The sequence below is a fragment of the Hyphopichia burtonii genome, assembly GCF_001661395.1.
Source record: "Hyphopichia burtonii NRRL Y-1933 unplaced genomic scaffold HYPBUscaffold_1, whole genome shotgun sequence".
In the NCBI taxonomy this organism is placed as follows: domain Eukaryota; kingdom Fungi; phylum Ascomycota; class Pichiomycetes; order Serinales; family Debaryomycetaceae; genus Hyphopichia; species Hyphopichia burtonii.
Window position 1 is genome coordinate 296,322 of NW_017963728.1, and position 13,637 is coordinate 309,958.

Sequence of the window (13,637 nt, forward strand, 5' to 3'; positions counted from 1 at the left end):
TACAAATTTTTTTTTTTGCAATTTCAAATATATCTTTAACTTTCTTCATTAATGCATGGTTGTACGTAATAAAGTCTATAAACAGGTTTATTGAAATATATATTGAATGATATTTTAAGCGTAGATGACGGAATCTCTCCTAGGTAAATCTATTGATAGGTTTTCAAAACAAGCATCTATGAAGATCCTTTTCAAAGTGTTGGGTAATCGTAGACCACTTAATGAGATTATAGAAGGGTTTTGTAATAAGTTTAAGATATGAAGATTTTTAGGAAAATTTACTTCCTCATCACACAATTGAAGTTCGTTACCACTAACGATAAGTACTTTTAAGTTTTCGGGCCATAGAATACCATCAAGTTTTTTCAAAGAATTCAACTGAACATCCAAGAATTGTAATGTAGATGGGAATTTAACTCCTTGTAATGTTAGTAAATCGTTGCAAGAGAAATTAAGAGATAACAAGTTAGGAGGGAAGAAATCATCAACATTTTGAGGAAGATATTTCAACTTATTATTCACCATTGACAAGGATACAATGCTGGGAGGGAATCTTATATCTTCTATAGAAGTTATGCGATTACTGTCAAGCACTAGTTGGGTCAAATTATTGAAGTTATGCAAATTTCCCAGTAGAAGTTGAGATAGTTGTACATCAATAAATGGGAGTCTCTGAAACCTTTTCAAATGCAATTTAGTTAAGTTGTTATGTAATTTACTACTGGACAAGATTTGAAAAATGCTCTTCACTTCAAAATTGTCCTCCTTGTCAAAAGGAACTTTATTGCACAAGTCAAGGTTTATTTCGAAATTTTTTATCAGCTGAAAGTACCTTTGAGATAATTGCAAATTTTTGACAAGTCTATTAAGAACCTGTCTTTGGCAATACTCTGATGAAGGATATTGATCATAAGTATACTTAAGAATAAAAGATCTCGGGACAATAGTATAATCAACCCGATCTTCAAAAGCAATAAGTTGATCCAATTCTTTCGAATTGATTTGTTTAATGCAAGTATCATGAATGCCCCATCTAGTCATATTTTGTAAGTAGTGATTACCGTAAAAGATATTCCTCTCATTCATGCTTCGGTAAATCATCTTTCCAATCTTATTTGAAAAAGGGATACATTCAAGGAGAGCCATGCAAGTATAAACAGGAATAAAGGACAAGATATAATGAATCAATTCAGGGGGAAGATCGTTGATAGTTAACTTTGGGCCACAAGAACATAACTTTTGACGTTTTTTAGGTTGATCCATACTGATGAACATTTACAAATAGTGTATCTATCAGCAAGTAAGATAAATATAAGTAAGTTAATGCTCTTTGATTGGGTCCCTATCCGTTTTTTTTTATTTGATTATCTGATACCCCAGGTTGCAATTCTAAACCCGAGAATCGCGCTTGAAATCGCACTAAAATTTGCACCATTTGATTAAGTCTACAAGGATTGCAAAATTACTATTGAAAAGAGGTATTCTTTGCTTATTCTATAAATACAAACCAAACTATGTTACAACGAGAGAAGTATGATGCCTAAGAATAATCGAAATGAAATTAATATCCCACGACTCTATTCTTTTTGGCAGACTTTTTATTTTTCTTTGAATGTTTCTTACCATTATCTGAACCAGCTTGCACTTTATGGAAAGGAGTACTCATATTACCCTTTACATTATTCATTTTGAAGAATTCTTTATCCAAGTCGTCACCGGCACTTTCTAAAGCAGCTTGCTTCCCACCATAAAACAATGTTTTAGCACCACTTGAGGAACTATCAGCATTTTCACTTTTACTTTGACCGGACGATTGATCACCAATATGCATTGAGAAATTTAATTTCGATAAGTCATTTGCCAAGTCAAATTCATCAATTTGTAAACTTTTGGCAGATAATGCAGTTTTAATTTGTTGTTGTCTGGTTTCAGGTAAACTTTCTAAAGTATAAATACCATGGTTGAATTCTCTTGCTTCTTCAATAGAAGGTAAATCCCATTCATTTTCACTTATCTTTTTTGGAGGAGGATTGATGAAGAGTAATTTACCATTCACATAATCTTTCAAAATGTATCTTGAGGCTCTTGGTTCATCGGCACTACCAAAACCTTGAGTCATATACCCTCTTGCTCTAGCATAAGCATTTAATAATTCTCTTGCATTTGGATATATACCATTACCACCATCTTCTACTTTTTGAATTGGAATGTGAATACCATAAAGGGCTTCAAGGTAATATTTAGGAATTCTCTGAGTAACAAGTGATACAGGAGGGATATGCTCACGTAATTGATCAATTGGTAAAACACCATTACAAACTAATTCACCATTAGTATAAGCAAAGTTAGGAAAAACTAAACCAGGACAATCACATAATAAAACATCCGGAGATAAATGAAGTGTTTGGAAATGCTTAGTTTTACCTGGAGTTGCAGAAACGGAGACTTTTTTAGAGCCAATTAATGCATTAATTGTAGAAGATTTACCAACATTTGGATAACCAACTAAACCAATTTGTAATTTACGATCAGGGAAATCTTCAGTTTGTTCGAATTTAGGAGCGGCAGTCATGAAAAGGTTTTCTAATTCATCAATTTTCAAAATTCTAATAGAGTCATCAGTTTCATTATCAACAGGCTGTTTTTCATTGTTTTCGGAAGGAGTATAATTTGGATCCTGCTTTTGTTGTTCGAGTTCTTCTAATTCCTTAGCTAAGATTTCATTAGCTTCAGCTGCTGAGAAAAAAGCAAAACTAATGTTTCTAGTCTTGAAATAATCCGCCCAGGCTATTCTTTGTGGTCTAGTTAATAAATCAGCTTTATTAACTAATAATAAGTTCTTCTTAGCATTATTTTCATTTGGTTTACTAGAATCATCAACATATTTTTCTAAATCAATAGATCTAAAAAATAATGGATTTCTTGCATCAACAATTTGAACCACCAAATCACATCTTTCAACAACTCTCCATAATTGTCTCCAAACTTCTAAATTTCTTTCGAATGGAGTTAATAACAAATCATGGCTTTCAGTCAATTCTGCTAAATGACGTCTCCAATCTAAGAATGCTAAATTTTCCTGTCTTTCAATTTGTAATTTCAGTTGATTTTTATTCCATTTAGGTCTTCTTGGAATAACTAATTTATTTTCAAAAAGTTGATGTTTTCTACGGATTTCTAAAAGTTCTTCTTGACTTAGTAATCCAGATTGATTCATAATAGCAGTATTACCAACTTTAATAATTTTTACTTGTTGGCCCTTCTCTGCAGTGAAATCGGTATCAGCTAATTGGGCTGTATTCAAAAATTCATCCAATGAATTTTCTTGAGTAACGGATCTTAATTTCACCCAACCGGCTTCTTTTTTATCAGTTGTGAATCTCATTTCACCATCTGGTAAGTATTGAATATTATTTTCCATCTTTCTTTGATTTGCAATTGTTCTACCCAACCCAATCTGATTTTTATTCTTATGGGCGATGGGCTTTGGACCCTTTGGGATCTTGAACTTCTTTGGTTCCGGATGTAAAGGCTGTTTATTCATAGTGAACTACTTAATTGCTAATACTGATATGAAAGAATCAATATAATGGTCTTCATTTGTAAGATTTAAGTCTTCCCTTTTTTTTTTTGCTCGATGCCCCAAAAATTTCCGGTCACGTCACGTGATACAACAACCGGAACTTCTATTATGATTAACGGCCATTGATTCAAGCCATTCAAGCCATTCAAGCCATTCAAGCCATTGAAGCCATTGAAGTCATTGAAGCCATTAGCTTAAGCCATTTATTTGAGTCATTATTAATAAATACAAGATACTACAGTGCAAAATCAGTATGAAAATTAATTAAAGGTCGTAGTCAAAGATGTGAAAGAACAAGTAAATTTAAAAAAGATATAGTTTGAACAACATCTAAATATATTGGGATAACCATTTAAAACCTTCTCCGTAACCAGATCTCATAACAACAGAAACCATAAAGACTTCCAAAGGTCTGGTACCTTCAGCTAATTTGATACCATCTTTACCGGTAGTACCAAAAAGGTTTAATGCGGTTTTCAATTCCATTTCACTAACAGCAGTTGGGGCATCGATTTTATTACCCAAAATCAAGAAAGGAACCGAGTTTAATTCTTCGATTCTGAACAAAGATTCCAATTCAGCTCTAGATTCAGCTAATCTTTCAGGATCAGCAGCGTCAACTAAAAAGACAATACCATTAACTTCGGGGAAATAATCTTTCCATAAACGACGAGCTTGTTGATGGCCACCCAAATCAAAAGTGGTGAATCTAACATTACCAATGGCTAATTCTTCTGAAGTAGGATGTAATGTTGGTTGTAAAGTAGCTAATCTATCATTTTTCAACATATGTAATAAGGTAGTTTTACCGGCGTTATCCAAACCCAAAAATAATAATTTGGCATGCTTATTCCATAACCCCAAAGAGGCTAAGATGTCTTGGACTATTACTTGTTAGTATCAAATTTGAAATTTTTTTTTTCACTTTATTTATTTCATTTCACTGGTCACTTTCCTTGTATCAATTGCAAGTAACCGGGGTAAACAGAAAGCATTTACATACACCATTCGAATATAAACATTATGAGTTGTATATTTAAAAAGAAATGTACGAATCGATATCAACAATTCAATAATCTTTTAATGAATTGATTTTGTTTCTCTTGATAAGCAAGGAGAAAACTAAAAAAAATAGTGAGAGACGTGTTGAAAATTGTTTTACTGGTGCAAACTTTTCAATACTTGGCCAAGTGGCACGACCACCATATGCTAATACCAATTAGCTCTAGTATCTTGCAAGGATATACAATCCCTTTCTGGTCTTGATATAAATTAGCCGATTGTAAATAGAGGGATGGATGCATTGGATACATCAGAAGCCACGGAAGAAAAAGGGGAAAGAGATCATGGGAGAAGAGACTACGGAATACATAATTACTGCAAAACTTGAAACGTAAATCTAATTTGGGGCAAGCTCGAACTCCTTACCCTCCGTTCTTAATTGTTTAGTATAATCGATGATCTTGTCGAGTCTTTTGCTCTTGAGTGCTTTAGTATTTTTACGATTGGCCACTCTTTCTTCATCCCATAGTGGAGGGAGAAGACCCCGGCTATCCAAGCCAGTATCCACGATCCAAGCAAGTAATTGATTAGCGTATTCGACATCTGCCGGGAATTGTAGATTGTGGAAAGTCTTACCGGCCCCCTTTTCTGCTAGTTCTTGTTCATAGGCAGCTTGCATTTCGGCAGTCGACGGTAATTCGAGTCTTCCGCTATAATAACGGGCAATAATTGAACTCTGGGCCTCAGCAATGGGCATTGGGATAACAAATTTGGGCAAGGCAACAAGCGATAGAGAAGGGTCTGGGAAATAGAACATTTGTTTATATAGATCGTTAACCTGGTTACCATCAGTTATTAAATTTGGTAAGTATTTATGTAAAAATGGGATACTATATAAGTAACCGGTGCAAAAAATGATGACATCGATATCATTGATTCTTTCATTGTCAATAGTATGTACTGATCGATCATCATTATAGTCATATTTTGTAATTAACCCGATTCTGGTTGCAACTCTATCAATGTCCGATTCCGATTGCAAATCCTTCACACTAACATAGACTTTTTCAGCAGTGACACTGATTTGAGTGGCAATATCGGTACCACTAGCATAGTCACCAATAACCAAAACGGTCTTATTGCGGTATTCGGCTGAACTGTCGAAGTATTTGGCATGTGTTACCGAATCCGTATTCTTCATACTCCATTCTTTCAATCCTTCAACGTCAGGTATGAAAGGAATATCAAAATGGCCATTGGCCACTATCATAGCATCGTAAGATTTAGTTTGGGTCTCACCATTGCTTTGTATTGTCAACTGCCAAACGTCATTTTCCTTTTTCGCCTCGGTGACGTTGGAATTGTAATGTATAGTGGCATTAGGTGACCCGGGAACCGTTTCGGCGTATTGCTGAATGTATCGAAGTACCTCTTGTCTTGGTGGGAAAGTTGCAGTAGACTCCGGGAAGTGCACATCACGGTACTCCATCATGCTGCTAATAAGATTGGTTTCCAAGTACTTATACATGGGAGAGAAAAACTCGCCTTTGGAACCATTGATTAGATCAAATGCTTCGGGATTGGTAGAAGGAACTTGAGGCCGTCTGGACGATTTATCTCCACTGTAGTACCATAATCCACCCAATTGGTCCCTTCTTTCATATAAATCAACCAACTCAAATCGGGCTGGTTCTGATAAAATGGCTTTATACGCAGCCACCCCTGCTGGTCCACCTCCAACTATCCCAATTCTCTTATACCGAGGTGTAGTAACCGTCATTTCCTTATGCTTAACCGGTGAAAGTAACAAAGCTATCAAAAAGGCAAGTATCAAGTAACCTATTGCAATCATTAGCTGCTTCTTTTTTCCCGTTCTTCCTGTCCTTTTTTCCTTATCTTTCGTCCACGGCTAACAGTGGACCAATACAATCACGCGATAACTCCTGACCACTACCGGATCAATAGTTGTGTTAATAACGCTGTATAATAACCAATAGACTAAGCTATTACTGTACGCATTTCAAGAGGAACATCCTTTTTTTTTGCAACAGCATTATGTCGACGAAGAAAGGGTGTACGAATACCCATCTTGGTTTCCACATAGGGAGAAATCGTCAGCAACCCAGAGATAACATCCCAATGAAGCAGTCCCGACAATAATCATGCGACGCAGAAAATATCCATCTTCTGGTCATCTATCATCGGTTTGGTCACATTGTAGCCCTGATGGTTCCACTATATAGTCATGTTCCCATTATCCTGCATACAGGCGGGCAAACCCATTTCCCCCATACAAAAGCTCCCCTCCGTGGCGGGCCTATGACTCTGGAGGTTTTTGTTGCTGGAGAGCTTTAATTTTTCATTATTTCAGGCCGATTGGAAAACCCAAAGAAAAAGGTTTATCTTTGTCTTTATACTTTCTTGATACCCTGATCTTTTTCATTATCCCCTGGCTAACGATGTCACATCCCGCAGCCAGTATTAAGTCCATAATTAGTGGTAAGACTAATTTGGATACTCCCGAGTTTGACCCCTTTGAAAGTGGTACTAGTTTTGAAGATTTGAGAAATGGTAATAGGATCCCAGATTTTGACGATGATATTAGTTCCAAATTTAGTCACGACTCCAATTACAGCGTATCTTCAAGGAATATATTGAATTTGTCTAATACAAATCCTCCCTCTTATACTACTTATCAAAATAAGCTTGTGGATAAAGATTTCTATAGGCAGAATTCTTCCACAAATATATCGTTGGCGTCCTCAAATAGTGAATATCAACAGGAGGTTAGTACTAAAGTGGAATTTTCGACTCCACTTCATCCAAATACCAGTAGTGAATTAGGAAAGAACGGAGGTGCAACCCTGCCTTTCGAAACTAACTCGAGACCGTTGTCTAGAAATTCAACCACGTCCTGTCTTTCCACCACCGCAACAAAGGATGGAGTTGAAGGGAAGAAGTTACACCGCTCGGGTCCAACTGCGTACTCTAGTAACATAATTGTGTCCATGCTCCAGAATCAGGGCCAACTGCAGCAGCAGCAGCAACCACAACCACGCTCTGTCCAGCCACAACCTTCTCGCTACTACTCCGATCCCTCGTCTCCTCTTGCTAACAAGAACCTAGACATTCAACGAAATTTCCACGATGGCTTGGATAAACCACCTGACCGCAAAAGTCAAGTAGTCAGCTCGGACCAAAGCCCCAGCTCAGCTTATCTAGCCCCAGAAAATGACGTTCTCAGTATGGATCACGACACCCCTATGGAAAAACCAAACAACTTCAGCCAAGCTTCTGTCTACTCTACCTCTGCCCAGGTTGATGGGGACGAAGGTAAGAAGTACGCTGTGGACATCACCCAATTTTCAGATTCTGTTCCTCCGGTCTCTCTAAAAGAGAAAATCGATATGATCGATACTGATAACATCACTCCAAAAGAGAAATAAGTCTTCTCGTTCTATTTATATATATGCCTACACATATATAAGCTAATGTCTTTTCACGTTGTATAATTTAATGTATCCTATGGATATTGACTGCAAATGTAAAAACCTTATAGTGCGAAAAAAAACACTCAATAACCAAAATCCTTCAGTGGAGAATGAAAAAAAAATTTACTCCATCGACAAGCGAAACCGATTTTGCCATCTTTGACCTCCTAGACCCTCAACCCTAATAGTCCCTTGAAATTGTCAATTCATGATGTTGAGAACTCTTGCAAGAACCAGATTGGCATCCAATGCCATTAAAGCAAACCCCAGGCTCTCGTTGGGCTCAAGAGCTTTTGCTTCTCCCTTGGTTGCCAATACTTTGTCTAAAAGACTGAATTCAACTTTAAGTGATAAACCTAAAGAAGTCTTCACTAAGGTTAGTGACACCCAAGATCCTCAAAGAAGTCCATTTTTTCAATACACTTGGGGGACTTGGATGAATAATGATAAAGTTGAACGTGCCAAAAGACAAACCAAGTTTTCAATTGAAGGTATTACCAGCTTATTAGAAGATTTGAATTTGACTAGAAAAAATTCTGAAAACGTTGACAAAAGTGGTGAACCTTTTGTTAAGAAACCAACTCAATTAAAGGACGGTTCCAAAGTGTTAACCAACAACCTTTCCCCAGATTTAATTGGTAAGGCAAGCAATGATCAATTATTGGTCAAATCAATTGCTAGTATTCATGAAGGTAAACACCACAGAATCTATAAAGTTACATTGTCATCTGAAAAAGAATTGGTTTTGAGAATCCCTTACAAATTGGAATCAGATCATGCAATTTCATCTAAAATCAAAAGTGAAGTGGCCACTTTGGATTTCTTAAACTTGAAATTAGGTGCTAATGTTCCAAAAGTAATTGCTTATGGTGATTCAAGAAATAATAGTTTAGAATCACCTTTCATCTTGATGGAATACATCGAAGGTGAATTGTTAATGAAACAATGGAATCCTTTGGTTTCAGATGAAGTCGAAGGTGCGGTGGAAGATTTGAAAAAAGTCATTGACCCTATTGTGGACTTTCAAGATAAATTACTTTCAGTCACTTTTAACAAATCTGGGTCCTTATACTTTTTTGATGATGTTGATGTAACCAACCAAGGTGTCACTCCTTATGAAGGTGAAGAAAACCCTCTTTTAAAAGACAGATGGAGAATCGGTCCTAGTGTCGAAAAACATTTTGCCAAAAATAAGAATAAGTTATCAGAAAAAGAAATTGCTCAATATAACGGTCCATGGGATGCTGAGAAACCTTTAGATCTTATTACTTCTGTTGCTGATGTTGAATTGGCCAATTTGAAAAATAGATTGGCTTTGGCCCAAGCTGACGCTGGTAGTAAAGTTGAAAGTATCGACTTGTTAAATAAACAAATCTCAACTTTTGAAAACTTTAAAACCATGAGTGATAAATTGATTAAACCAGATTCTTCAGCTATTATGAATGTTGAAGAATTATTTAAACCAAGATTATACGCTCCAGATTTGGATCCATTAAACGTTATTGTTAATTCTAATAAAAAAAATACTCCTTACTTTCTTGATTTTGAATATTCTACTATCAAACCATTTATTTTCTTTAATTACCCAGCTTTTGTTGCTTACCAAGGGGCTAAAATTTATAATTTACAAGAAGATATTCCTGATTATGATAAATTGGACGAAGTTGATAAACAACAATACCAATTCATGTACTACAAGACTAGAAATGAAAGATTATGGGAACATGCCTTGAATGATAGAAAACACGATTTAATTGCAGTTGCTTCCCCTCATATCAAAGTTTTGAAAAGTCCTTATGTTCAAGCTTTGGAATTCAAAAATGATAAAGATCATTTGTATGTTGAAGGATCAATTGTTCAATTACAAGCAATGTGGGAGGCCTACGTGGCAAACGGTATTTGTAATGCCACCGAATCTGAATTCCCAATCAAATATTCTGCGGACTATTTAGATCAACACCAAAAAGATTTGGAAGAATACCAAATGGAAATTGTATCAAGTCCATTCGCTGCTACTGGTGGCTGGGTCCCTCACGACATGTTCGTTCAATTAAAAGAACAAGGGATCATTGTTGAAGATGCTTCCGGTAACTATAAAATTGAAACTGAAGCTGCCTTGAAAGAAGATCCTCCAGCCAATTAAAATTTCGTCTCTTTTCTGTACATAAATAAAACTATATAAATAAAATGATACATAAATATCAGGTAAATCAAAATTCTATTATACAAAATAATGCTATTCATGTAATTATAAGTACTTTCTTGCTATTAACTTAATACGTAAGTCAAAATCGGGAGACGAAATCGGATCATTAACTGCATAAAACGGATTCAACAAACACTTTACATAAAGTTCATTCACCTCCATGAAAAATTGCTTTATAGAGTTATCATCGTACTTGCTGGTAGAGCTGCCTCCTGAACCAATACCCCCTGAACCATGATTACTATTGGTATTGGAATCGTGACATAAAATAAACTTGATATTCCCCTGAGTTATAAAAGCGTTCACAAGTAGTCCATAAAACGAGTCAATGCGACCTAAATTGAACACATTGGAAGACCACTGGACATCCTCTATAAGATCAAGCGATGAATTGGATATAAACGGTAGTAGTTCCTTCACACTGGTTGGAAATTGTGATTTACCTGGAACATAAGCATTCTGTCCGCCGATTGACAGCGAGCCACCGGCTTTGAAAGACGACAACTCCAATTCATAAATCGGATTATCCCTAGTCCCTATTATGGTGAAGTAGTATGATGACATGTCCTTAATTCAAGTAGTTTCCACTATATCATCAACCTTTTCCAATCCTTCAATGATTTGGTTGTTCTGAAAGTTGAGGGCCCAAACTGCAATTTACCCAGCGAGGACAACTTTGCAGGTTGACCACAATCCTCGATTGTTTTTCTTTCTTTCAAATTCTGTTTATTTTGATTTTGAACTTTGTTTATGATTTAAGACCGTAGTCAAGGATACAGCAGAGAAGTGACATTTTGCTTCCATTTGATTGAAGAGGTTACTTCTAGCCTTTTGGTAAAATCCCAAAGACAACGTTCGAGCCAGCCCGAATCTCACCTTGTGCTCAACAAAAGGTAATTCCCAATACTAACCAAGGAGTTGAGTTGAAACCCATTCTTCATCATCTTTGGGAAGTTTGTGCTTCGGTCCTTTGCACATACCTCAGAAGAGGGTAACTGATATAAAGACTGGTGTTTAGATACTACTATTTTCCTTCGTGCTAGATTTTTTTTCTTTTTTTTTTTTTTTGACTCCAATAGAATCTACCCGAATTTTCATATCCTTTATATTTTAATTTATAATTTGCAAAGAGAGATTATACGAGGATTTTTAACACAATGGCCCTGCATCACCATCTGTTGTTGAAGCAGTTTCTGCCTTTCCATCATCGTCCAAGATCTCTGGACTTAGATAAACCCAATTTTGTCTTTTCTTCAGATATTCCGGTTAAAGTTGGTGATGTTGTGAACAATTATTTCAATAATCATTATGACGATCAAGCATCGGAGGATATAGTCGACCTAGCCGATAAGATCATAGAGTTCAACGTGAATATTGAATTGAACACCCTCTTGATGAGAAATAGATCTCTTCGACCTTCAGATTTGATTAAAGAAAAACTTATATTTTTAGCAAAATCTGCAATTCGTCATAGCTCTTCGGATAAACTGAAGGATGCCCCCACTTTTAATCCTGCTTCTCCATCATCCCGTATCGGAAGCTTATACATGTTCCCTACAAATGAAACATTTATTGTTAGTTTATCATTGAAACTATTGGATTTTATCATAAGTATTAAAGAATTAGAAAATTTCCGTATAGATTTTCTCAAAGATGAAAATTATGGACTTCTTCTTCTTTGTGATGAACAGCTTATTGATCAACTAGAGGACTATATCAAAAAAAGATTCATTCATGAGATAAAACAGAAACTCACCCCCAAAAAAGATGTTAAACGTCCTAAAGAAAGAGTCAATTCTGCATCAACAGCAGTGGACTCCTCTGATAATGAAGAGACTAGCCCGACAAATACTGAAAATGAAGATGCTAGTACCATTGTTGAAAGATTACCAGTCTTAAGTAATTCTGTTTCAATGACTGATATTTCGATTAATGAAGATAGTTTCCGTAATGATAACTCAAAAATTAATAATAGTGATTTTTTGGATCAAGAAGACAAATTCTCCTCCACTGACAATATAGAGTTAATCAAATCTAATGATACAACATGCTCTACAAATATTGATGATAATGATAATGACGACCACGACATGCAAGACATTACCCGCGACAAACCTTATAAACTTAATGACAATATATTATCAGGTTTGAACTATATTTCTAATCCCAACATAAATTTGAAGACTAAATTACAAAAATTAAATATAAAACACAGAGAGGATGATTTCCTAGACAATGTTAATAATCTTAGACATAATGAAGAAAATGACTCTTTGATTCTTGATGACATCAATGATTTTGGTTGTGATCTTCATGATTTTAATAACCCAGAAGCAACATTTGACTTGGAAGTATCTTTGAATTCTATAAATGATAACGACGAGCCTTATAATAGTTTACATAAAACTCAAAAGGGGGAATTTAATCAACTGCTTAGTTTGAAACCACCAATAGATCTCAGGCCTAACGATGTTTTAGACACTCCTCTTACTTCTCCACTGAAATTAACCAGAGATAGCTCTTCTTTTACTTCACCTTCTAAAATGATAATATCAAGAAGAACTTCAACGACATCTTTTTCAATGATAAACACCGAAGATAAGGATCTTGAATTTGCCTTTAAAAACAAGTCACCCATGGTGCCTTCATACATTAAAGAAGATAAGAAGTTTAAATTCATAAAAGTAGGTAAAGTTCAGAAGTTTGTTAATCTATTCGAAGAGAAAAAAATGGACGATAATGTTGCAAGTAGACATCAAAGTCGAACAAATACCAGACCTTCAAGTCCTTTGAAAAAACAAAGGAAGGACATTTTCACGGAAGAGTATTCATTTCAACTGTAATTATAAATTGTCTCCATTATATCTTAATGTATTTATTACGATTTATGAAACACAGCTGTAGTCAATCTAGTATTTTATATACTTTCAACTTTTTTAATATCCTTGAACCCCGCTATTCTCTCTGTGAGCTCATTGAATTTATCAAACACTGCCCTAACCTCCTCTTCGCTTTTGTCTTCATCGGCATTTCGAGTGACTTTCAAAGTTCCTAAACACCATGCTTCTTTGAGGTCTCTGGTAATCGAAAGGAGATCCTCGCAAAGCCTTATTATCAAAGCAGAATCGGACTCAATAGTAAGGTTCTCAACTGAAAGCTGTTCTCTCGATTTATCTTGAATAATGGCTACTTCAAATATATCTTCGAATTTTTGAAGTATTTGTTCAACATTTGTATCTATTCTCTCTAATTAAGCTATGTTAGTATACGTATATAAAAAACATCGCTGATTCTTAGTTCACATACGGAGAAGTGCAATTGATCTTGGTTGCATTTTGTATTTTTGACTGAAATC

At 35.5% G+C, this 13,637-nt stretch overlaps 9 protein-coding genes across 9 annotated transcripts; 3 read left to right on the forward strand and 6 right to left on the reverse strand.

Moving 5' to 3' along the window:
- Positions 1 to 114: 114 nt before the first annotated feature.
- HYPBUDRAFT_102102 (outer arm dynein light chain 1) lies at positions 115 to 1,263 on the reverse strand (the record flags this gene model as incomplete). Its single annotated transcript, XM_020218175.1, has 1 exon — positions 115 to 1,263. The coding sequence occupies one exon, from the start codon at positions 1,261 to 1,263 to the stop codon at positions 115 to 117; it is 1,149 nt and encodes a 382-aa protein (XP_020078457.1).
- A 217-nt stretch (positions 1,264 to 1,480) lies between these two features.
- On the reverse strand, positions 1,481 to 3,577 carry HYPBUDRAFT_151177 (putative GTPase). The gene has a single exon (XM_020220365.1). It carries the CDS (start codon positions 3,542 to 3,544, stop codon positions 1,562 to 1,564), a length of 1,983 nt encoding a protein of 660 aa, XP_020078458.1. The 5' UTR covers positions 3,545 to 3,577; the 3' UTR covers positions 1,481 to 1,561.
- Positions 3,578 to 3,913: 336 nt separating this feature from the next.
- SAR1 (Arf family GTPase) lies at positions 3,914 to 4,605 on the reverse strand (the record flags this gene model as incomplete). Its single annotated transcript, XM_020218171.1, has 2 exons — positions 3,914 to 4,467; positions 4,587 to 4,605. 2 exons carry the CDS (start codon positions 4,603 to 4,605, stop codon positions 3,914 to 3,916), a joined length of 573 nt encoding a protein of 190 aa, XP_020078459.1.
- Positions 4,606 to 4,982: 377 nt separating this feature from the next.
- On the reverse strand, positions 4,983 to 6,365 carry HYPBUDRAFT_101723 (N,N-dimethylaniline monooxygenase; the record flags this gene model as incomplete). Its single annotated transcript, XM_020218138.1, has 1 exon — positions 4,983 to 6,365. One exon carries the CDS (start codon positions 6,363 to 6,365, stop codon positions 4,983 to 4,985), a length of 1,383 nt encoding a protein of 460 aa, XP_020078460.1.
- Positions 6,366 to 6,740: 375 nt separating this feature from the next.
- Positions 6,741 to 8,256, forward strand: HYPBUDRAFT_170450 (uncharacterized protein). Its single transcript, XM_020222842.1, has one exon. It carries the CDS (start codon positions 7,045 to 7,047, stop codon positions 8,029 to 8,031), a length of 987 nt encoding a protein of 328 aa, XP_020078461.1. The 5' UTR covers positions 6,741 to 7,044; the 3' UTR covers positions 8,032 to 8,256.
- HYPBUDRAFT_131190 (uncharacterized protein) lies at positions 8,087 to 10,288 on the forward strand. The gene has a single exon (XM_020219444.1). It carries the CDS (start codon positions 8,285 to 8,287, stop codon positions 10,217 to 10,219), a length of 1,935 nt encoding a protein of 644 aa, XP_020078462.1. The 5' UTR covers positions 8,087 to 8,284; the 3' UTR covers positions 10,220 to 10,288.
- Positions 10,289 to 10,324: 36 nt separating this feature from the next.
- TRS20 (TRAPP subunit) lies at positions 10,325 to 10,846 on the reverse strand (the record flags this gene model as incomplete). The annotated part of the gene is made up of 1 exon (XM_020218170.1): positions 10,325 to 10,846. One exon carries the CDS (start codon positions 10,844 to 10,846, stop codon positions 10,325 to 10,327), a length of 522 nt encoding a protein of 173 aa, XP_020078463.1.
- Positions 10,847 to 11,439: 593 nt separating this feature from the next.
- On the forward strand, positions 11,440 to 13,125 carry CTA9 (Cta9p; the record flags this gene model as incomplete). The annotated part of the gene is made up of 1 exon (XM_020222040.1): positions 11,440 to 13,125. The coding sequence occupies one exon, from the start codon at positions 11,440 to 11,442 to the stop codon at positions 13,123 to 13,125; it is 1,686 nt and encodes a 561-aa protein (XP_020078464.1).
- On the reverse strand, positions 12,988 to 13,635 carry MED22 (Med22p). Its single transcript, XM_020222435.1, has 2 exons — positions 13,589 to 13,635; positions 12,988 to 13,528 (listed from the first exon to the last, which is right to left on the reverse strand). Exons 1-2 carry the CDS (start codon positions 13,614 to 13,616, stop codon positions 13,200 to 13,202), a joined length of 357 nt encoding a protein of 118 aa, XP_020078465.1. The 5' UTR covers positions 13,617 to 13,635; the 3' UTR covers positions 12,988 to 13,199.
- Positions 13,636 to 13,637: the final 2 nt, after the last annotated feature.